Here is a 23832-nt window from a genome sequence, read left to right as displayed (position 1 = left end):
TTCCACTGTACTCATATATTATTTTATTGGAACTAGCAGATCATAATATTATCCACATACAAAGTCAAATTTATCCATACATCAAAGTTCTCAGATCCTTATTATTTAGTTAAACTGAAGGAAATGATATTGGTCTACACTCTATATATCATATACATTATGGTTTACACCCTTTTTGAGCCTCTTGCGAAATAGAAGTTAAACAACATGCATGGCACAAATTAAACATGATGACTAAATGCCAAAGGGTCTGTGCTTAATACTGATTCTTTCTCTGAACTCCGCCATCTTGCTAGTTAATTTCTTGCGACCTTCCAACAAACTCAACAATTGAGAATCAATTGCTTCAAACTCACTCTGCACCGTCTCCATATTTCTTCGCATCACTGCAAGCCGCTCTTTGATTTCTACTCTCTGTTTTCGAACTTGCTCCAATGCAATGTCACATGTCTCCAGCTCTGCCTTCACCACTTGAATTTCTTCTTCCGCCGCCATGACATCATCAGACATGTCGATGCCCAAAACTTTGTCCTGAACTGTCTCGATCCAACCTTTGTCGAACCCTAAAAATGTTGCAGCTTCCAAGTTTTGTTCTAAGGTTGATTTGTCCGATGTTGTGATGGTGCAAGGGGTCTTGGTAGCCAAGATGATTAAAATATCACATAGCACTCTGTAGGAGAAAGCTATCACTGCGCGGGGAAGATGCTGTTCATGAGATAGCCTCAATTGGGGACATAGCTCTAGTGCTTTTGCAAGCAAAGCTGGTTCACCATCTTTTAAATCCACCAATTCTAAGATTTCACCGATCCCCATTTTTGAAGAAGAAGAGCCAGCAACACCAATTTGGGATTCTGACGTGGCGAATAAAGTAATCAAATGATAGAAAAAATACATGATGACAATTTCTTTATATTAGGTGTGCTTAAGGATTGTTTGTTTCACCAAAATAACTTAAGTCACAGGATAAAGCTTTATATATTCTTAATTTATGTTCTAATTATTAGCTTGCCTATTCATTAAAATACCTCAAGTCACTTGCTTTATATATTTGTAATCTACTTTCTAATTATTACTTGTGGGATTTTTCCTTTAATACTTCCTCTGCAATGTTATCTTCATTTTTCTTCTTTTTCTTGCTTGAACTTGTATTGTTTTTAGTCTTAGAAGTCTCGTGTCTATTACCCTTTAATTTTTTCCCTCTTTCTGTTTCTTTTTAATCTCTCTCTCCCCCCCTTCTTCATCTTTCATTATTTTTCCTTTTTTCCTTTTTTTTTTTTTTGTTTTTGTTCCAAATCGATTGGCTCTTGATACCGTGTTAATTTCTTTACATTATACGTGCTTAATGATTGTTTATTTTATCAAAATAGCTTAAACCACTTAGTTGGGTATATTCTGAATTTTATATATCATTAATATACTTTCTAATTAATTACTATATGTGGGACTTTCTCTCTAATACAGGAAACCATCACAAGAATAAAGACACTTACCACGATGGAGAGGAGGAATAACTTCATCAAGGCTTGCTTTTGTAGCCTTCTCCGAACTTAATTGTGCAATAACCGATGGTACTCTAGATTGCTTCATTGATTCTGAATCAGTTGATTGAATTGCTACAATGGCTTCCTCTGATGCATCATGCCCTTCAAAGTAGTGTTCTAATGTTCCTTTCATCTTAGCATCAACCTAAGAAACATAAAGAATTTCCCCTTTCTTCATTTACTCATTTGGTATTTCCAACGTAGATTTCATTTGTTTATACACTTTGTTCAATAATATGTAGATAATAATATACACTACTTCCTCAAGTCCTAAACATAGGAGATATTCCAACAACCTCCTTCCCTACTTGATGAAGCAACTTCATTAAACCAAAACTTATTTTTTAAATTGACTAATTAATTCACATATATTATCCGTGAAGATGTAATGAATGATTGCCAACTTGCCATCTAAACTTACAATTGTAAAGTAAAAAAGTCCAACAAGTTTAACATGAATGTACTTAACTTACCTTCACAGGTGGATCCAATTGTGAGGATTCTTCTTTTGAATAAATTGAGGAAGTATTTATTTTAGCTTTCATGGGTGTAGTGTGTTCTGGAATACTTTCAGTTACACTCTGTACAAACAAAAGGGATATGTAAGTATTTGGTCATTTAATTAAAATTGATCAGTCCTGCAATATTGCTTGAAAAGATTGAGTATACAACAGGTGAAATTTCTTCCTATTCCTACAAGTATGTCATGATTGTTTCACTTTGTCTTCACCAAATCCTAAAACAATGCATGAATATACATAAAAATACAAGTTTAAGCCATTTAATTATCATATTCCTAATATTATATTAAAAGGGGGCATAACACACTAACCAATGCAAGGCTGCAAGTGCTAATTGTTCAGACATTGGATGATTGTTAAAAAAAGAGTCAATTTTAACTTTTTACCACTTTCATGTTAATAATACATAGGGTTGGGAGATGTGGCTTTGATAACCTCTAAATTTGATGTTGTTGTAGACAATGATAACCCTGAAGTAGGAAGTATTCCAACAGCTTCTTTCCTTGTTTTTGAGAACTGAATGACATCAAAATGGGAAGAAAAAAAAATTTGTTCAATCACAAAGCAACCTCATGAATTCATAGACTACAGAATATGTTTTCCTTGGAAATGTAATTAGGATGATAGGATCTCCTTTGAATTTGATGAAGCTGTGGTTAATGCTGAAGCAGTAGCTATTCCTACAACTTTCTCAATTTCTAAGCTCTAAATAACACCAAAAGATTAAATTTGTTTAATAAAGTAACTTCATTTATTCATTGAAGCAGAAACATGCTATTGCAAGTTGTTCACTTGATGATGAAATATATAAAGAGGTTAGTGGACACATAAATGCTCTTACGAATTCTGAATCCAACAGAGCTGACTTTGAAGTATTTTCAAATATTTCCTTTGAAGCTTTGTTAGTGCTCTAAAAACCAGAAACATATAAGCAAGCTGTTAAATTTTTAGGTCATTAATATGCTAAGCTATGTTTTTAGAGTGATTGTTTGCCCATCTCTTCTATAATGATGAATGTATAAAAAATTCATAGCATCTCTTGAATAGTTCAGCTCCCATATTTATTAGGAAAGGATAATGAACCTACCTGTGGCTTTTCTTTTTCTAAGACACTAACTGATCTTGATTGCTTCAAATTAATTGATCGATTTGCTGTTATGGCTTCTTCTGTTGCATAACTCTCTTGAAGTTCTTGCTCCAATGTTACTTTGTTGCTTGGAGTAATCTAAACAAGATAAAGAAATTGTAGTTTCATTATTGTTGTTACATTTTGCCAAAAAGAGACAACTATCAAGCGGATAATAAAAACAAAAAAAGAAGAAGAAGAAGCATACATTAGTTCATGAGAAATTTTAATTTCATTTTCTATATATCTTCAATTGCTTTTTGTTGGTCTTTTAAAATTTGGTTTGCTTGTTTTTAATTCTTTGATCTTAAGAAAATACTAAATATGAAGATGGACAAAAGATTGGTCTTAACCCTTTTATCCATGATCATATGTTATTTAAAATTATTAAAAAAATAAAGGTAAACACATATGGGAACTTATTTCATTGAAGAATTGAAAACTACTTGGAAGAATAACGACAAAAAAACTTCCTCCCCTGTTTCTAATACTCGAGCAATACCCAAAGATAGAACTTATTTGATAAAGTATTTTCATTAAATCATGTAATTCATTTTTTATTCAAGAATCAATTTACATATGTAAATAACAAAAAGTTGAGACAGGATACTTGGTGGAGATTCGTTGGCGTTGATCCACGAAGATGTAATGAATGGTTGGCGTCTAAACTTACAATCATAAAGTTAAATAAAAATGCTGCAAGTTTAAATGGAAAGTGAACTTACTTGTGCAGGTGGATTTGATTGTGAGGTTTCTGCTTTTGAACAAATGGAGGAAGTATTTATTTTGGCTTTCCTAGATATAGTTTCTTCTGGAATACTTTCATTTCCACTCTGTAGAAATGCAAAAGAAATGTCTGTAATTTGTTTGGTCCTTCAATATATCATAAGAAACTCTGATTTAATTTCCTAGTTTGTCATGTGATGGGATATTTAAAGTTAGAGATTCCATTTTGATCACCTCAAAATCAAGTGAAGTTGTTTCTGGTAACTTTGAAGCAGGAACTACTTCGTCAACTTCCTTCCCTGCTTCTCTATCAATCTGAGTCACACCAAAAGTAGCACCAAGAGCTATGACTAAGTAGTTGAACTATGATAACTTCATTGATCTTTATAAATAATAAAACCAGAGTTAAAGCTAGATATTTGGCATACGTTTGTTGGTATTGACATGTGAAGATGTAATGGATGGGTGGTACTTGAACTTAAATGTATAAAAACATTCTATAAGTTTAAATTGAATGTTGTGAATTTACCATTTTAGTTTCCGCAATTGCAGTGTCTTCTGGAAAGCTTTTAACAACATTCTGTAAAAGTACCAGAAAATATGTAAGTATCACATTGTTGAATTATAATCCATAGATCCTTCAATATTTTTTTGAAGAGTTCAAACTTCAAAGTATATAACAATCACCATTTCTCCTAGTTCTTGCCGGTGTGTCATACTTGTTTCTCTTCTTGATTCTATCTTTGTCCAATCCTAAAATAAACAATAAATATAGAAACAGGTACAAGTTTAAGCCATTTAATTAGCATATTTCTAATCCTTTATTCAAAAAAAAGGGCAGAAGACACAAATCAATAACCAATGGCAACTCTTCTTGGCAAGGAGTGGTGAATGTTGAAGATGAGTTCCTTGGTACTAAATTAGCTAACATAGTTGCTTGCACCATGTCCTCTGAGGGAGAACCCTCTTGAACTCTTTCTTTTAATTTGTCATCAATACTCTGAACGACACATGATAGTAAAGATATCATATCTTATGAAGAGGTCACTTCAAAATCACTAATATTCATTGTTGTGACGCACCTCATCATGAAATAGTGTATTAGTTTTGTGGCATGCTTCAATGGATGATTTTGTTTCTTCAAGATCCTGATGCTGGGGCTGTACGATTGATTCATTCTTTATGTATTCATCCTCCAAACCCTATCAGAAATGTCAAATAATTAGCAAACAAGTCATTAATATTAGGCAAATTTGGATTTTGGATAACCTTACATGTAGACATGTCCTTCTGGATTGTGATTCAGCTGTTGCAGTATCCAATGCTTGTTTCTCTAACGCTGGAGGAGGACCTTTGGATTTAATTTCCATTATTGTTTCCTCCTTACTCTACAACAACATCAAAGGACACATTTTATTCGTGATGCTTTTTTCATTGTACAAATATGTCTGAATCTTTTAATTCGACAACACATCTTTGATATTTCCAATAATTTTTCAAAATATTTCATATTCATGTTCCTTTATCAGGAGTAGCGGCTTGTTACTTAAAAAGTTTCTTTTGAACTCTTCCTAATACCCAATAATAACTTTAAAACAACGCCTCCAGAGTCGTCAATCATATCCCTGAGTTCTATTTATAGCACTCTGTTCAAAATGAACTTTTTCTTGTACTGTTACAAAAATTCAAATATACAAACAAATTCTTCTCTTGACTGTAAGGCTCAATGGTACCATTGATGATATCCTTGAAAGGTGATCTTTAATATTTATTTCTATTTTGCCTCCTTATAATTCCAACTAAATTGACAAGCGATAATATGTGAACAAGTTTATGAAAATGTTAAATTCAGTACTGCAATAAGATAATTTTTTTGAAAAGGAAAAATTAAATTGTAAGTCCTTCTAGTTTTATTTTAAATTTTAAATCAGGTCCTTGTAATTTATTTTGTTTTAAATATGTTCCTTCCTAAGGCTTAAAATTCATGAAGTTTTTCTTTAAAAAAATCAATAAAAATATAAGCATTGCGTTAAATCAAATTTTCTTTTTTCTTTTTTGGCTTAAAATATTAAATTAATTTTTTATAGATTTTAAAAGTGTATTTTTGGAATAGTTAATCATTCATTAATGATTTTAATATTATTCAAGGACTCATATATTTAATGGGTCAAACTATAAGAGTTTGATTAAAACAATATAAACTAAAAAGATTTAACTCAAAATCAATAAGAACCGGAAGGATCTCCAGATTAATTTTCCCTAAACAATGTTTGTTGGTTTATTGAAATGACGCCACAAATTGATTGATTCAATGGTTAGGGGCTAGCATACCTCTGTGGAGTTTCGGGAAGCACTTGTTTCTCCCATATGTGGCATTTGATGAGCATTATTGGAATGAGCAGAAAGTAGCCCCTCTGTTGATGCTTGATTTTTTGAATCAAGATCTTCAGGCCCTCCTTGAAGTCGAGAAGTAATTTCTATGGAAAATTTGAACATAATATTATTAGTATTATTAAAACTAGCAGCTAGCATGGGCTGTGCCTTTTTTCACCAAAAAAATAAAAACTAGCAATTATTTAAAGTAACGTTTCACAAATTCATACGTTGATATTTGGGACAATCAACCACTTCATAGCTCTGTACGGAACGAAAATCAATCTCCCCACAAATTGTAACAAGCCTTGGCAGTTTTCCAAGTGTTAAATTTGACAGTTTTGGAAATACATCTTTCACCACCATCTTCTGGGTATGATGTTGTTTGCATGCAATTACTTGTTCCATCTCAAGGGATTCTTCTATTTTTAACTCCCGTAGCCTTGGAAACATGGCAGATGTTGAGATCAAGAAAAGGCATTTCAAGCTATTACAACGCCGGATGCAAATTTCTTTTAATGTTGGGAAGAAAAGTTGATGGAATTGGTCATGAGCACTTTCTTCATAATCCTCTTCAATGATATGAACTAATGCTTCACAGTCTTCTATCTCTAAACAGTGCAATGATGGGAGGCTTTTCAATTCTGAGATATGGAAGATTGATCTTAGCTTTTCACATGCTTTGAGTTCTAGTCTTCGAAGGTTGTGGAGGCTCAACATATATTTGGGAGCCTTCCATATATGCCTCAATTCACTTAGATTTTTCAACCACATGATTTCTAAGCTTAATGTCAGTGAACCTTCAATTTTCACTTCTTCTAAATTAAAGACCTCTTGTATTTTTGAGTTGCGTACTCCAAGGCATGTCAACCTTTGCATGTCCTTGATAATTTTCATCAAGTCCTAATAAAGATTTATCCGTTCAAAATTTCAGCGTAAATTCAAAGGTCATCTCTCATCAAAGTTCAGTGCATAGATAATGCAATATTAAAGGAAAGTCATATTCTCATTCATATCTACACATTAATAAGCATGTACCATTTCAAGATAAAATTAATATGGTCCATCTAATTCACATAGTCAGAGTGCAAATCGGTAAGATTTTGAATCAGTTACAACATATAATTAAACATTATCAAGTTGTGAGGTTTCCCAATACCATTATTAATGGATTTGAATTATATTAAGCGGAGAAACTTGATTTATTGTATAGAATGAGTTATGCCGAATTATATCAACCAAAGGCATATAGTGATGCAAACAACAAATTTCTATGTATGACACTATATTACTTATATTTTAATTGAATTCTAAAAAATTTGTTGTGATGAAAAAATTTGCAAGGGCCAAATCAACGTAGCAATACATATCATAGAACAATATGTTAAATGTATTACCATTTCAGTTTTCACATTTCATTGTCTCTCTTGTAAACAAACCGTCAAATCCAGAAATATTTAGGGCCCATTTGGTTTACTCACATTTTACAATCAAAGAGAACCTTTGAAAATTTAAGAATATATATTTTCCATATAGAGCATTCAAAGAGCTTTAAATGGATACTCCAACTATGTTGATATGATTTTTCAAAAATTAGTTAAAATTTTTTAAATTTCTTCAAAAGATAATCAGAATAAATGAATGGTAACCCGACGACAAAATATAAATTTTAATTTTCTAAACCATAACCAACAATTTTAGGACATGACATCCATTGCTCGATCTTTTTTTTCTTTTTTTTAACGTTATGGTAGAATTCATTTCAGTGAGCTGTTAGTTCTTTAATTTTCACAATATAACCAAAACATTTTAGTACTTAACGTGGTTAAATGAGCTTATAGAAAATGACAAATTGTATGCTCATAATTCATTTAATTAAAATTATTATGTACTAAATTAATACTATAATGTAAATATCTGTGCTTAAAAAAATAAAAATTCACGCATTAAGAAAAAAAAATTGAAAATATTTTTGTATACAAAATGAAAATATTTTAATTTACCATATAAAAAATAACCACCATAAAATAAATCATTTTAAAAGTATTTTAATAAAATGATTAGAACTATAACTTTAAAATAAATAAGTTTATTTATTTAAGAAATCCTGAAAAATTCAAATCTCAAACCTAAAGTATAAGAAAAAATTTGTGTTTATTTATTTATTTAAAATTATTATGTATTAATTTAATTATTATTATATAAATATTTGTGTTTAAAATGAAAAATTCACGCATTAAGAATAAAAATTCAAATTTTTTTATACACAAAAAAATTGTTGTGATGAAAAAATTTCCAAGGGCCAAATCAACATAGCAATACATATCATAGAACAATATGTTAAACGTATTACCTTTTCAGTTTTCACATCTGATTGTCTCCCTTGTAAGCAAACCATCAAATCCAGAAAAGATCTTCCGTTTATCTCTTGACAGTCATCTAAACCAATATCTTGTAGAGATGGAAAGCTCAGGTGATAATTTTTTGCACAACTAATGTTGATCATCTTTGGTACACCTCCGAGATCAAGATATACCAAAGCTGGGAAATCAATGTGGACCTCATCGCTTTCATTCTCATTTGATGCATAATCTCCTTGATGATGCTTTCCAAAAATGTATTTCAACTCTGCAACTTGATGGACACTCAAATACTTTAATTTTTGAAGACCACTGAACAAGGAGTGAGGAAGTATAAATTCCAACTTGTTGCATCCGCGGATTGTAAGATACTCCAGCTTTGAGAAAACGGAGCTATAATTGATGTGATCATAATTCTTAGAATCATCTTCAACCACATCAATTAATTCCTCACAGTCTGCTATACATAACTCGGACAACTGTGGTAGGTTTTTCCACGAAGATAAAACGAACATAGTTTTCAACTTTTTAAATCTTCCGATTCTTATTACTTTAAGAGTATGGAAGTTGAGAACATATTCGATGCCCATGTTTGGAATCACTGGTCTTCCAGCATCAACAATCTCTTTTTTCTCAGATGCCTTAGCTCCTCCACTCATCACATCATGCATCTGCAAATTAAATTCCTGCAAGTTTCAAAAAGAGGAAATTCAATTCCAAATAACAATAAAAATTCATCATCCCTCCTCTGTGAAACTTAGCCTCCAATTAGTCCAATTTTACCCCCAAAAAAAAAAGAAATATGTACAAACATGCATGATACATTTGCGAAATTTCTAAGATTGTAAACATTATGATATGATTCATCATTGGTTCTATTAATTTAATAAATTAAAAATTATTTGGATTATAATAATAATTGAGTAAAAATAGAAAAGTGAGAATCAGTTGGTGACAAAATTATGCAAAGTATTTTTTGAAAGCTACCCAAAGTTAAGTTCAACAAATAAACTTTTGGATCTTTTCCAATTTATTTTTAAATGGACATTGAAAATAATCTGAGGAAACCATACAATTTTTACATTCTTAAATTTTCAAAAGTTCTTTTTGAATGTAAAATCTAAGTAAACCAAACTAGCCCTAAATGTTCTGTGTAAGCTAAGATTTTTCTCTTTGCAATCTATCTAACAAGTGTTAGCTAACAATTTTCCTTCGTGATAAGATCTACATCTACATCATCTACGTAAAAAGTATTTCAACACAGTAACATATACAATCAAGGTCCAGAATTATATTTTGTCCATATAGAGCATTCAGAGAGCCTTAAATGGATACTCCAACTATGTTGATATATTTTTCAAAAATTAGTTATAATTTTTTAAATTTCTTCAAAAGATAATCAGAATAAATGAATAGTAAACTGGAAACTAAAATATAAATTTTAATTTTCTAAACTTTAACTAACAATTTTAGGACATGACATACATTTAGTCGATCTTTTTTTAAAAAAAAATTATGGCAAAATTCATTTCAGTTAGCTGTGTTAATTCTTTAATTTTCAAAATATAAAAATTTTAGAAATTAACATGGTTAAATAAGCTAATAGAAAATGATAACTTGTACGTTCAAAATTCATTTAATTAAAATTATTATGTATTAATTTAATTATTATAAAAGAAAGTATTTATGTTTAAAACAAAAAATTCACGCATTAAGAATAAAAATTGAAAATGTTTTCTGCACACAAAATGAAAATATTTTAATTTGCTATATAAAAAATAACAACCATAAAATAAATCATTTTAAAATTATTTTAATAAAATGATTAGAACTATAACTTTAAAATAAATAAGTTTATTTATTTAAGAAATGCTGAAAAATACAAATCTCAAACGTAAAGTATAAGAAATGAATCAAATTTTTCTTATAATTAAATTTTTTTCAACTTCTGAAAACAAGTATTAGCAACCCAAAAAAATTTTATTTAATTTAAGGATTCAAAAAATAAAAATGATTATTAAGGGAAAATTATAAGTGAGTCCATATGAGAATCATATTTAAAAATAAGTCCTACAAAATTGTAAAAACACTTTAAGTTCTATAGAACTTAATTGTAATTATTTTATCAATCAACAAAAGTTGTGTCTAGAGAAAATAATTAATCTCTCACTACATCGTGAATCAAAGTTTGAATCTTTATTAGAAAATATGCATACATTTAATACCTAATAATATCTTAAAAGATTATATTCAATACGAGGATACACAACGGTAACCAAAAAAAAAAATTTACCATGTAAAATAACTCAAATGTCTTTAGACTCACAATTCTTTGATTGACATTGACCAACCACTTGCTGTCATTGTCCTATGGCCAATAGTCAATTACCAATCCCCATCCAGCTTTAGTTGGTCAAAAAAGTACTTTTTTTTAAAGAAAATATTTTTATTATATTATTCATATTTAAATATTTTGAATCAAACAATACATATTTACAAATATTTTTATTATATTATTCATATTTAAATATTTTGAATCAAACAATACATATTTACAAATTAAAATTTTAAATATTTACTTGTAAATATGTTATGTTTGACTTGTAAATATTTAAATATAATAAAAACAATTTTAAAAATTATTTTTAATCACGTATAGAAATATTTTTCAGATAACTACTCTATCCTGTAAATAAAAATAATAAATCAAGCATTTTAAGCGAAATTTTACCCTAACGACTCTATCTCGTAAATGGAAATAATAAAAAACTACTCTATATGTCAATATATATATATACATATATAAGCTTAACAAGTTGAAAATTTAACAGTATACTCACAAATAACTTTCTTTTAAGCGAAATTTCACAGCATTACAGGCAAAGATGCATATCAATATATTTTGGGCCAAAAAATAAAGCATGATATACTTAATATAAAGCAATAAGTTAAAAAAAAAAAAACCTTCGGTGCTTTCACAGTTTGTAGAGATGGGCATTCCAGATGATACTTCTTGATATGGATGCTAATAATATTTGGTACCTCTTGGAGGGATAGTGTCTCCAGTGCAGGAAGATTAATGTGAGGCTCATTATTCCCATTCTCGTTTGATACATAATCTTCAGGGTCATATTTTCCAAAAACATGCTTCAATTCAGAAGCTCCATGAATACCTATAGATTTTAGTTTTTGCAAACCTCCAAAAAAAGTAGATGGAAATATAAATTCCAACTTATTGCAATTCCAGATACGGAGGCTTTCTAGATTTGGGAAGATGGAGGTGCAGTTGAGATGGTCATCATCCTCTACTTCATTTGTTATGATGTGCTTCAATTCTTCACAGTTCCCAATCTTCAAGCGCTCCAACATGACGGTTTTGGCAATGGAAACACTGAACAACGACTTTAATTTTGAACAATCCCAAAATTCCATGTATCTGATATTCTGTAGCTTCAACGGCTTACTCATAAGACACTTTGCTTCATGAAATGATTGAATCAATTCCATTGATGCAGGTAATTCCTACAAAGACACATTTTCCCCTTATGTTCAACTCATAACTAATTTGTCAGTAAAAAAAAAAAACTAATTCTATCATCTAATGCGATTACATTGAGTTTAGGGGAGGAAATATGATAAATGAAAAGCAAATGTCAAGCATCATGTGCTTTTATAAATTGTCACGTGTCATTGTTGGCATTTAAGATAAATTCATCAAATATAATGAAATATTAATTAAATAACCGAAATACTTGCCTCTTGATGCTAAACATTCTCTGTTTTAGAAATAAGATGATAAAAAATTGAATATCCAAATAAAAAAAACCACGGAATTTGACATTTATTTATTCAACAACGATAGTTGAAATCTCAACAATTTCCTATGATCTACCACTTAGTATTATCAATTTACATGTTAAAGAATTTGTAGTTAAAACTATTATAGTTAGACCCAAAAATTTTATTACAACTGTATTTTTAGCAATTTCACGCACGCACGCACGCACCCACCATTTCTCTGATGGCATTTTCATATTTTGAAAATATCAAATCACACTTTCAACAAATCAAGCATTCTAGAATAGTTCTATTACAATATAATCCTCTTTATATATGACATCTCAACAGATCTTAGATGAGAATATTATTTATCGTTTGTTTATACTATAATTCAAGTTTAATTAATCAAAGGCCAATTTAATAGCATGAACAAGTTAACAAAATAAATGTTGAAAAAGAGAGGGACAAGTGGAACATACCGATGAAATTTGGTGGTGGTGTTGCATTGTGCCATTAGATGCTCCAATACTATCACTGTCTTTAGTTGCTGGTAGAAAACAACATCCAGGAGCCCATGAGAAAGCACTCATCTTAGAGTTTTCATTTTTCTCCTTTGAATCTTCTTTCAAAACTGGAGATGGCACCGGCATACATTTCTTCAATTCTCGAACAATGCTAATGAAATTTGGTGTAGAAGAAAGGCGCATTGTCTTCAAGGAAGGAAGCTCATTCTCTTGATGCAAAACATGGCCCTCATTTTGGTATTTACCAAATATGTATTTTAGCTCCTTGCAATTCCATATATATATCTCTTCCAAAAGGGGAAGGTCTCCTGCCAAAAGGAAGGGTGACACCAATTCTAGTTTATGACATCCTTCAATTTTAAGATTCTTTAACTTTGGAAACGGTAAGCCATAGCTCTTTTGATTATCAACATCTCCTAATTCGTTTCCAAGACTCTCATATGTGATTAAACTTTTTAAGTCCTCACAATCTCCAATCGTAAAATTTTCCAACTGCACCAGACTTTGAGCAACAAATAGTGGGAAAATTGATGGTTGGAACATTGGACAATTCCTTAACGTCAAAATCTTTAGATGAGGAACTTTGAAATTGACATCAAAGAATATGTTGTGCAATTTTTTACACTCCCTTAAGTTTAAAATTTGTAGCTTCTTAAGAAATCCAGAAGGCGGAAGACCACCACACAATTCTTTCACATCCACACCATTCAAATGTAGTTCAACCAGCCTGGAGAAGGCTTCTGAATAACAATGCTTCCTAGTATCAATGAGGTACTCAATCTCATCCCATTCATACAAACAAAGCTTAATTAAATCATTCATGCCTCCATCTTTCACAGGAATAATGTCAGGGATGAGGCATTTCCATCCTGTTTCTTCCCTTTTTCCCAACTCAAGAACCTCTCCTCTTCCTACAATGTACTTAAACATGGATTTTGAAATTAAATCTTCCACATGTTTTGTATTGAAGCATCTTAACAAGCCATTATCATCCCCATTAAAATATTCATAACCATCACAAGCAATAGAAAACATTCCCAATATTGGAGGAGATATATCATGAGTAATTTCATCTCTAGTTTCTTTGTCAAGATGCAGCTTCCAATCTTCGACATCCTCATTCTTAACAAAATATAGTTCTTCCAATTGGGAACATGTTTCAATCACTTTAAAAGGATTGTTCTTTTGAATTTCACACTTCCTTAATCCCAACAATCTCAACTTCTTTAATTCCTTGATATCTTTAGGTAATTCAATTATTATACAATTTTTCAACTCAAGAGTCACAAGACTTTGTAAGTTTTTCAAGATAGAGATGTCACCTAATTCCCAACCATCCAAGATGAGAGTTTGCATGTTCTTTAATGAAAGAAGTGATTGTGACAATGATGGAATAGAATGCTTCTTAGGCCTGCCAAGTAAAAAAAGAATGCTGAGGCCTGCCACCCCCGCGAACAATGTTTCTGGGTTTTTCACCAAAACATCTCCTTTTATCCAAAGGAATAGAATTTCAAGTTTTGCACCATCAAACTGATCTGGAAAATCATTAGTACTCCAAAACACAATTCTCTTGCTTGTTTCTAAAGCTGTCCTTGAATCCATGATCACTTGAATATCCTCCTTTGCCATCCACAAGGCCACTTCACGAACCAAGTCGTGCATTTTTACACATTCTTTCTCGTCAACCTTCAACAGCAAAGTGGAAGCTACAAGTTCATTTTTCACTCCAAGTACTTGACTTCTTCCCGCACAATAATTTTCAACTTTGCCAAAAATTCCAGCCCCTATACCAAGTCTGATAATAAGATTTATAGGAATTTCATAATCTTCTGGGAAAATAGAACACAATAGAAAGAGTTTTTGGGCCTTCTCATTTCTCAAATTCCCATAGCTTAAGCTTAAGCATCTATAAACCTGAACTAAATCTTCATCAATATCAAGAAATTTCTCAGATTTTCTTAAGGTTGCCAAAGCTTCCTTCCATTCACTTACTGGCCAAATTCTTAATGTGCTAGCTAGTGATGCAATTGCAATTGGTAATCCTCCACACTCCTTCACAAAACCTGGTGCAAGATCCTCCAACTCTTTTCTTGAAAGACCATTATTACTTGTAGCATGAAATAGAAAAAGATTCAATGCATCCTCGTCGGTTAATGTGTATAGGTGAATTGTTTTTTGGCATCTCATTGCTTCACAAACTCTTGAATGGCGAGTGGTTATCAAAACATAGCAATTCTTATGATCAGGTCCAGATGGAATCCCAATGTTTGTAAGATTTAGCTTTTCCCACACATCATCCAATATTATAAGTAATTTCCTTTCTTTATTAGAAATTCTAGACCACAAGAGCTTTGAGTGATCTGCTTCCGCTGCTTTGTCTAAAGGCAATCCTAATTGCCTTGCAATGTCATCTCGAATCTTGCTGATCTCAGGAGGATTGGACACAACGACAAAGATGACCTTCTCGAATGCTTTAGATTCTTCAATTTGTTTGCCTACTTGTGTTGCTAATGTGGTTTTGCCTGTTCCCCCCATCCCTTGCAATCCAACCATGTGATGATTTCCATCTTCTAAAGCTTCTACAAGTTGCTTCAATTTTGATTTTCTGCTCTCAAAATCTATGAAGTCTCCTAGAACATGGTATTTAATACCTGGAAGTTTAGCTGGATGTGCCACTCTTTCGAAGCTACATTTTTGTATGTGATCTTTAATAGCTAGCATCCTCTTTGCCAACCTCTTGCCCTGTCGATATCTCCAATGAGGACATGAACTATAAGACCATGTTTGCTTGATTCTACGATTCTCTTGAATTAGAATATAAGCTTTGTCTTTCCAAACCTCAACATCTTTGGTTGGGTTCTCATTTTTTCTTTTGGCATCTTCAATATCATTATTCACTTCTTCAAATTTTGCATCCAACTCATTGTGTTGTTGCTCAAACTCACAAACATGAGTATCAAAATGACGAAAATAATTGACCTCTGTTATAGTTTTATCTGCCAATCTCTTGGCAAGATCTGTTAAAATACCTTCCCCAGGAAATGCCATCTGAAATGGACATGACATTAAAATCAAGACTCCAAAAATGGTCTATAGTGCTTCCAAATATGATATACAAAGAATTCACTGTATACAAACTGCTAAATAGAGAGAAAACTTCAGGTCCTATATAAATAATCCGTGCAGCAGAAAAAGAAAAGCCTTTTCTTTCTTTTTGGTCCCCGATACATGACAACTAAGTGATAATGAAATGACTGATGAGAGATCAGAGCGACAATAAAATTATAGAAAAGGGAATTAATAATAACTAGGCCTTTAACCAAAAAATTTCAAAAAATAAGTTATAAATATTGATTAAGACATTTAGAAACAGAAATATCAATTACAAATGGAGAGTTACATTTAGAATTTGAACTTCTAAATTTATAATTATTTGAATTAATATGGATAACTTATTTTTCAAAAAAATTTATAAGAACTTAACCATCATTAATTTTTTCTTTGACTTTTTATTCATTTCTCTTTTTTTTTTCGTCGGGAAAAGCCGTTGATAGCCTCAAGGCTGAAAATGAAAAGGTAATAAAGAAATGTCGAAACAATCTGTTTAATAACAAAAAGATGCGCGTGAAGGGAGGAAAACTGAACAAAAAGTTGAAAAGAAAAAAAAAATTTGATTTGAAAGGATTCAAGATTCTATATAGTAGTTAAAAGGATTTATTATCAAAAAATTTGAGTAAACTAATCTTAGGTCAACTAAATTAATGTTTCTTAATATAAAACACTTGATGAGGATTAGTTTTTTTTTTTCAATATTATTTTTATATAAACTAATTAATTATCAGAGAAAATATAATGCAAATTTAAAAAATTTTCTTTTAAATATGAATGAAATTGGAAGGGATGTTGCTACGCTTTTTTTTTTTTTTAGCTGATGGATTAATTTGCACCACATAATAATATAAACGATGCCCAATACTTGTCGAAAAATAGTTTAAGAGCAAATATGTCCTTTCAACCTTCTATAAACTTCCATTAGTTGTTTGTTAGAGTTTATCTTAAACGTAAATATTCCCCTTAAATTTAAGATAACTAAAGATATAACTACCCATAAAGTATAATCAAAATTCAACTTAAATAAATGGTATAAACCATGACTTTACCTCAAAAATGGAGGGCAACAAACAAAGCTCTTTTTCTTTTTTTCTTAATTCTTTCCTGACCGAAGAAATCAACAATTTGGAAGCAAAGACAGAACATGAATGAACATATGAATGAAGCATAACTGCCATAAATATGTTAAAATCAAGGTACACAAACTGCAAGAAAAATTAGTATGATACATAGATGATAGATACTTCCTCCAATCCTATTTACAAGTCACAATGCGACTTTTTAAGTAATATTTTAAAAGTATTTTTAAAATTACCCTTCATCAGAGAGAAAAAGTAACACATTACTTTTTAGATTTGCAATATAAAGACATATTTTGAATTCTACACACTTTTATTCCTCATACTTCTTTCACATTAGTATTGATGGAGTTAGTAGAAATAACTTATAAAGAAGACCGAGGAAGTATATGATAATGAAATGGCTAATATCTGTATTTTTTTTTTGTGAAATTTAATCAACAAATGCCATTAAAGGTTGAAATTTAATCAAAAAAATAAAATTATAAAAATCAAAAATATTTTAAACTTTTAATATTTACAATTATTAAAAGGGTTTAGTAATTTGATATTAGCACTAAATTTTAAAATATTTTTAATCTTTATAATTTTATTTTTTAAAATATAGGGAGAAATATTTAAGAGGTTGAAATTTTAGGAACTAAATTTTAGAGAAATATTAATTTATAACTAAATCAAAACTTCAAAGATTAAATTATAACGAGTTAAAATTTAAAAACTGAATTACAACTAAGTCAAAATTACAAAAAATAAATGATTGATTTTTTATTTTCTATATCATCTAAACAAAGAATTTAAAATTTATAAATTTCAAATGAAAAATTTTCAATCCAAATTCACTCTGCCAAATACAACCTTAATGTAATATGGTAAGTCAGGGACAAGAAGCTGAAACTAGATGGGCCATTTGGACCTCAGTCTATTGACCTATATGCGCCATACCTGCCCACTTACTAGCTCTCTAATAATAGGGCCGATATTCTTATAAAACAAATATACATATAAATTAAACCAAACCAAAAAGAAAAAGAGAAATAAAAAATTAAAATGAAGAATTAAAATGCAAACAAATGTTGGCATACCAAAAGAAGAACTTCAGAGATCATATCAAATTATCAATACACAAAAAAAAATGAGATAATCAACATGGATAATAAAAAGAAATGGATATGTTACTTTAATTCTTGTTTAGTGAAATTATATTCAATGAAAAAGAAATTAGCTGGGGCCCTAAAAAAAAACAAACAAACGGGGGAGTAGACGTTCTTGTATTGTTAATATTTTTGATATGTTGCTAGCTCGTGATAAATCTACCCAAATAAAAAAAAAATTACAATTTTATATTGAATTACTATATCTTATAATTCATAATTGAGATAGTCACATTTTAGAATTATAAATCATTACAATGCGTCTGTATTCATATATAATAATGTAGATCTTAACATTTAGTTTATAATTGTAAAGTTTATTAATTTCCAACAAAATCTTGCTGATTTTCAAGAACTATATTATAAGATTATGAAAAAGAATTTTAGCTTATACAATTTGACAACATTTTTCTTAAAGTATAATAGGAATGCTTGTAAAATTTGAGAGTAATTTTGTTGATCAAAAACAATTTCAGCTTTCTCAATTCCCACAAACAATTTGGTAAAATTTGCCCTTAAACTACTTTTTGAGAAACATTAAATATTTTATATATACTATAATGTGATGTAAATAAATCAAACAACTAAAAAAAACGTAGCAACTTACACCTTCCATTCATTTGGTGGTAGTGTCCATTTCTGGACACCATATTCATTTAACAATCTTATCTTCTCTCTTTAACTAAGTCATCTTTGTTCTTTCCGCTTTACTCAGACCAACCCAATCATTAAGCAAAATATTTGTTCACAAATAAATGGTACCACAAAAAGTGTAAGTTGCTACATTTTTTTAGTTAATGGATTAAATTGCACCACATCATAGTGTACAGGATACCCAATACGGATTGAAAAATAGTTTAAGGGCAGATATGATCTTTCACCCTTCTATAGACTTTCATTGTTTTAATTAGAGTTTTTCTTAAATCTAATGTTTCCACTTAGATTTAAGATATCAAAAGACAAAAACGCCCATAAAGAATAATCAAAATTCAAATTTTAATAAATGATGTAAATGATCACTTTACCTCAAAAAAGGAGTGCAAAGCTCTTTTTTTTCTTTCTTTTCTTTTTCTGACCTGAAGAATTCAACTATTTGGAAGCACAGACAGAACAGGAACGAACAGATGAATGAAGCCTAACTGCCATAAATTTGTTTAAATCATGGTACACAAGCTGCAAGAAAAATGGAGAAAAATTAATATGACACACAGATATGAGATAATAATGAAATGACTAATACCTCTATTTTTTTATTTTGTGAAATTTAATCAACAAATGCCATTAGAGGCTCAGAATGGAAGTTTAAAAAAAATGCTTATTTAGAAGTGCCTTTCAGGGGAAAAAAATATCTTCATGTTTTATAACAATTATTTATCTCTCTATCTAATAATTAATCGATCTTATGAAAGCATCATTTAATTGGTGATAAATAAGCATAGAGAGCATAAACTATATTTGATATTCTGGCAAATGATAAACTAAATAAGCATAGAGCATAAACTATACATTTAATTTGATCAAATGACAAATATAGCAATGTAAGCACAAAAATAATAAATCATTAAAAATGTATACTTACTACCTTTTGTTTTTGTGGAAGATTTCAACTTTCTTGGATGATGCCTTTCCCTTTTTGTCAGATTTTTCTTTCTTTTTTCGGATTTTTATAGAATTTGTAGAAAACTAAAAGCAATCAACGAAGATAAAGCTGCAAAAAAGGTTTAAAAAAAATCAAATAGACGAATAGTAGAACACAGAAATGATTAATCAGAAGCCAGTACTATAGTGGCCAAAGAGGTATAAAATAATACACAAGCATATATCAGTGAACTGTAATACTTAAAGGCTGCTATCAAATTTTACGTTTTTTATTTAACTTAATTCTTTAACAAATTAATAGTTTGAAAAACATAAATAGGCTTTAATTAAGTTTAACGACAGCTTTTATGAATAGAAAATTTTGATACATTTTTTAATGTCATCAGTTATAAATACTTGTCCAGGACTCGCAATGCATTAACGTAATTAACAATGATACAAGTACAAAAATAATTGTTAATTATTAAGCATATATAATTTTAAAATAATTATTTTTTATCTTAATATTAGTTCTATAGAAAAAAATATTTTAGGTTGTCAAAAAATCATATTTTAAATGATGGTAGTTATATTTTTTCTTAAAAGATATTTTAAATATTTTTTAAAATAATTTCAGGCCGAGTTGGATTGCATTTAGGCCTTTGGAATGGCCGGTTCAATCAATCAAACCAAAAACAGCCCTTAGTCCAACTACAATTTAATGAACCAGTGCCCCTTCCGATTATGACAACATTGGTTGGTTAGGACTTAGGAGTCAACTTTCAAGTCTTGAATTACAATGGAGATTGGATTCTTTTCTAGTAGGTACAGAAGATACTCTTCCAATCTTATTTATAAAACACTTTTTATAAATAATTTTTAATTTAAAATATAAGACACTTTATAATAATTAAACCACTTTTTTCAATTTTATTTCTTCTTAATTAGCTTGAAAGTAGTTAATATAATTGTATTATTATTCAAAGTTAAAAATAAAAATAAAAATACATATCATTTTTCTATGATATTTCCAGTGCCACAGGATACGATTGATTAGCTAATATTTCAAAATTTAACGTTGGTTAATTCGAACCATATAAACCGATACCGAGAACTCCCATTAATAAAAAAATGGAACTTCCTGCAGTATACAAAATAAACTTTATAGCTGAATACAAACGTTTCTTTTCACCTCACATGGACAAAAGTAGATAAACAAGAATTAATTCTAATTCCCACGTGATGAAAAAAAGTAAAATGTCTCGAGAAAAAAATGATCCTATTTGACCGCTGTACATTGTAATTTTTTTCATGATGCATAAAACAAATGAAATTGTACTCCAAGAAATTGAAAGTGATGAAAAAGATAATAAATACTAGTAATTTTAAAAATAAAAAAGCCGCACACGTGCGCACACAGAGAGGAGGAAAATCACTCGAATTAAATGGATATTTACCACTTTTTTTTTTTTTACCTTCCTGAGGTTTGAACCCTGATTGGTGATAACTGGCAACAAAGAAAAACCTGTCTCTCTCTCTGTTTTTTTTCTTTTTTTTCCCTCTTCAAACTCGGATCACAACAGCCAAAAAACGAATACGTAACTGAAAGAGCATATCAAATTATTAAATCACAAGTAACAGCTTTTATTACGCAAAAGATATGGTATATATGCATATGTGCATAATAATAAGTTACTCCCTCCTTCCCAAATTATAAATCACTTTTAAATAAAATCTCACATATCAATAATTCTCATTAAATACACTTAACAACTTTATTTTTTTAAAAAAAAATAAACTTTTCAAAATACCCATCATTTAATATATTGAAAAGAAAAGTGGTGGAGATTAATTATAGAAAGCGAAAGGATAATATTAAAATTAGTGCATTTAATGAAACCTTAATCTACTCAAAGTATTTTATATTTTGAAATGGATAAACTCTTTCAAAAGTGCCTTATAATTTGGGATGGAGAGAATATTAGTTAGCATGTTTGGCAGTTCAAATTTCTAGTCATTTTTTTTTTTTTTTGAAAAATAACACTAGGGTGTAAAAGATTAGTTTAATTATAGTTGAATCACTAAAAACTTATTTAAAAAATAAATTACAAATATAAATTTCAACAGTATGAGATACAGAGACAGAGTGATAAATGCAAATTCAATATTTTAGTCTCATAATAAGTCACTCATAATAATTTTTCTCACATTTGCAACTCACTATTAATAAATATTTTCAACTCATCTTTTAATAAAATTTATTAAGACTTAACTGTTATAAAATTGATTTTTTTTAGAATTTACGTGTCATTCTTCTATGTAATTAGTTTATGTAATTGAAAGTTAATATGTCATGCAACTTAAATTTTGGTTTTTCATTTTAGTGCATTAGTCTTTTTTTTTTTTTTTGTGTCCAAATACTATCTACTAGACTACTACATTCACTACGTGAGAAAATCGAATAGTCAAATTAAACATAAACCAAATGACAATGAGTAACAGAAACAAACAGAATCAAAACATATGCTAACCTTAACAGAAACAAACAACTTTTTTTTTTTTTGGGGCCAAGATTCAGTGAAAAGATTGCGCCAAAGCCGACAAACTAGAAGCAGTAAACAACAAATCCAACACCACAAAACATACAGTCCAACACTTCGAAATAAACAAAGAACCCAACACTTGAGATAATCAATATCCAAGCTTTCATCTACCTCCAGGCTCAAATCCAACACCATTTACCATTTTTTTTTAACTAATTGATTTTTTTATGAAAAAAAAATCTTGAAATTATTTTTTTTTAAGAACCTTGAAATAAATTTTGGCAACATATTCTTTCATTGTTTGAGTACTAAGTAAAAGTCATGCAATTCAGATCTTTTGTGACATAAGAACTTTCCTATCTATATTAGGACTTATAAGACTTCTTTTAAAATAATTTATTAGTCCCTAATATAAATAATATAAAAATTATGAATCATTATTTTTTAAAATTTATTTCTCTATCTTTAATAAGAATAAAATTAGATTTTTAAAAAAAATTAAGACAAATTTACCTTCTTTGAATCAGGTGAAATAATTTAAAATAACTTAAATATAATTTAGAGGGAGCAGATATCAACATTAAATTAGCAAGGAGAAAAAATATAAAATTGAAAAGCAGTTATTAATGAATTTTGTTTTAAGTGGGAAAGAAAGAAGGGTGGAAGATTACTTGAAATGGCGTGAAGGGGTAGTGTTTGAAACTTAGAAGAAGGAAAGAAAATGGAGATCTGATATAAGATTCATGAGCCTACCAAGAATTATGAGCAATAGAGAGATGTGTGTGTGAGCAAGGAAGGGGGGAGAGAGAGAGCAGAAACAGAAATGAAGAGAGACTAACCTGCAGGAGTAGTATGCTGTAGCTTGATCAGAAGAAGTAGAACGATGGAGTGAGAAGCACCGAGTTAAGGGGAAGCTGTGTAAGATCACAATCCAACACAATGATGAAGATGATAAGAATGAAAAATGAGAGACGCACATAACTGAAGAAAGATCGTTAAAGGTATCTCACGCTCATAAGTCAACTTGTTCCGTCACATCACTCCGACAAGGTTAGTGTGTTTTGTGCGTTTGCAGGCTACACTTTTTAACTTTTGTAGTGTGAGTTTGAATTTAGGATGCAACTGACGTTAGTAAATTAAAATTAAAAAATAATCGATAATTATAATATGATTTATGTTTTGATAATTTTTTTCAGAACTCAATCGAATGGATAATTAAATTTAAAAATAAATTAAAATATATAATGATAAAAATAAATTAAAATATAATTATTTACATCTGAAGATCCTGTAATCACGGTGTTGTTTTCCTATAAAATTTGAATTTTTTTAATCAAAGCTTACGTTGATGTGGGTGCAGAACGCACCGTCTTCAATAATGTGATGCTACTTGCAATTTTATATTGGTAGTGTTTTTTA

The 23832-nt window shown here is 29.7% G+C and overlaps 1 protein-coding gene across 6 annotated transcripts; it reads right to left on the bottom strand.

Moving 5' to 3' along the window:
• On the bottom strand, nucleotides 1-23350 carry LOC129318075 (uncharacterized). Of its 6 annotated transcripts, XM_054962604.1 has the most exons (21): nucleotides 21346-21458; nucleotides 19875-20000; nucleotides 19318-19465; nucleotides 17112-17166; nucleotides 12907-15999; nucleotides 11612-12169; nucleotides 8641-9333; nucleotides 6518-7190; nucleotides 6246-6391; nucleotides 5189-5302; nucleotides 4997-5116; nucleotides 4774-4914; nucleotides 4602-4667; nucleotides 4444-4494; nucleotides 4149-4229; nucleotides 3914-4021; nucleotides 3150-3287; nucleotides 2498-2578; nucleotides 2015-2122; nucleotides 1491-1686; nucleotides 1-851 (listed from the first exon to the last, which is right to left on the bottom strand). In XM_054962604.1, exons 5-21 carry the CDS (start codon nucleotides 15997-15999, stop codon nucleotides 235-237), a joined length of 6984 nt encoding a protein of 2327 aa, XP_054818579.1. In that variant the 5' UTR covers nucleotides 17112-17166; nucleotides 19318-19465; nucleotides 19875-20000; nucleotides 21346-21458; the 3' UTR covers nucleotides 1-234. The 6 variants fall into 6 exon arrangements, with proteins under 6 accessions (XP_054818579.1, XP_054818577.1, XP_054818578.1 ...); XM_054962602.1 differs by lacking the exons at nucleotides 17112-17166; nucleotides 21346-21458 and adding an exon at nucleotides 23253-23350; XM_054962603.1 differs by lacking the exon at nucleotides 17112-17166 and having other exon boundaries at nucleotides 21346-21548.
• Nucleotides 23351-23832: the final 482 nt, after the last annotated feature.

Source organism: Prosopis cineraria, unplaced genomic scaffold (genome assembly GCF_029017545.1).
Source record: "Prosopis cineraria cultivar Desert tree isolate PC_DT_omini unplaced genomic scaffold, ASM2901754v1 PC8, whole genome shotgun sequence".
Lineage (NCBI taxonomy): Eukaryota > Viridiplantae > Streptophyta > Magnoliopsida > Fabales > Fabaceae > Prosopis > Prosopis cineraria.
This window is presented reverse-complemented; position numbering and strand designations above follow the sequence as displayed.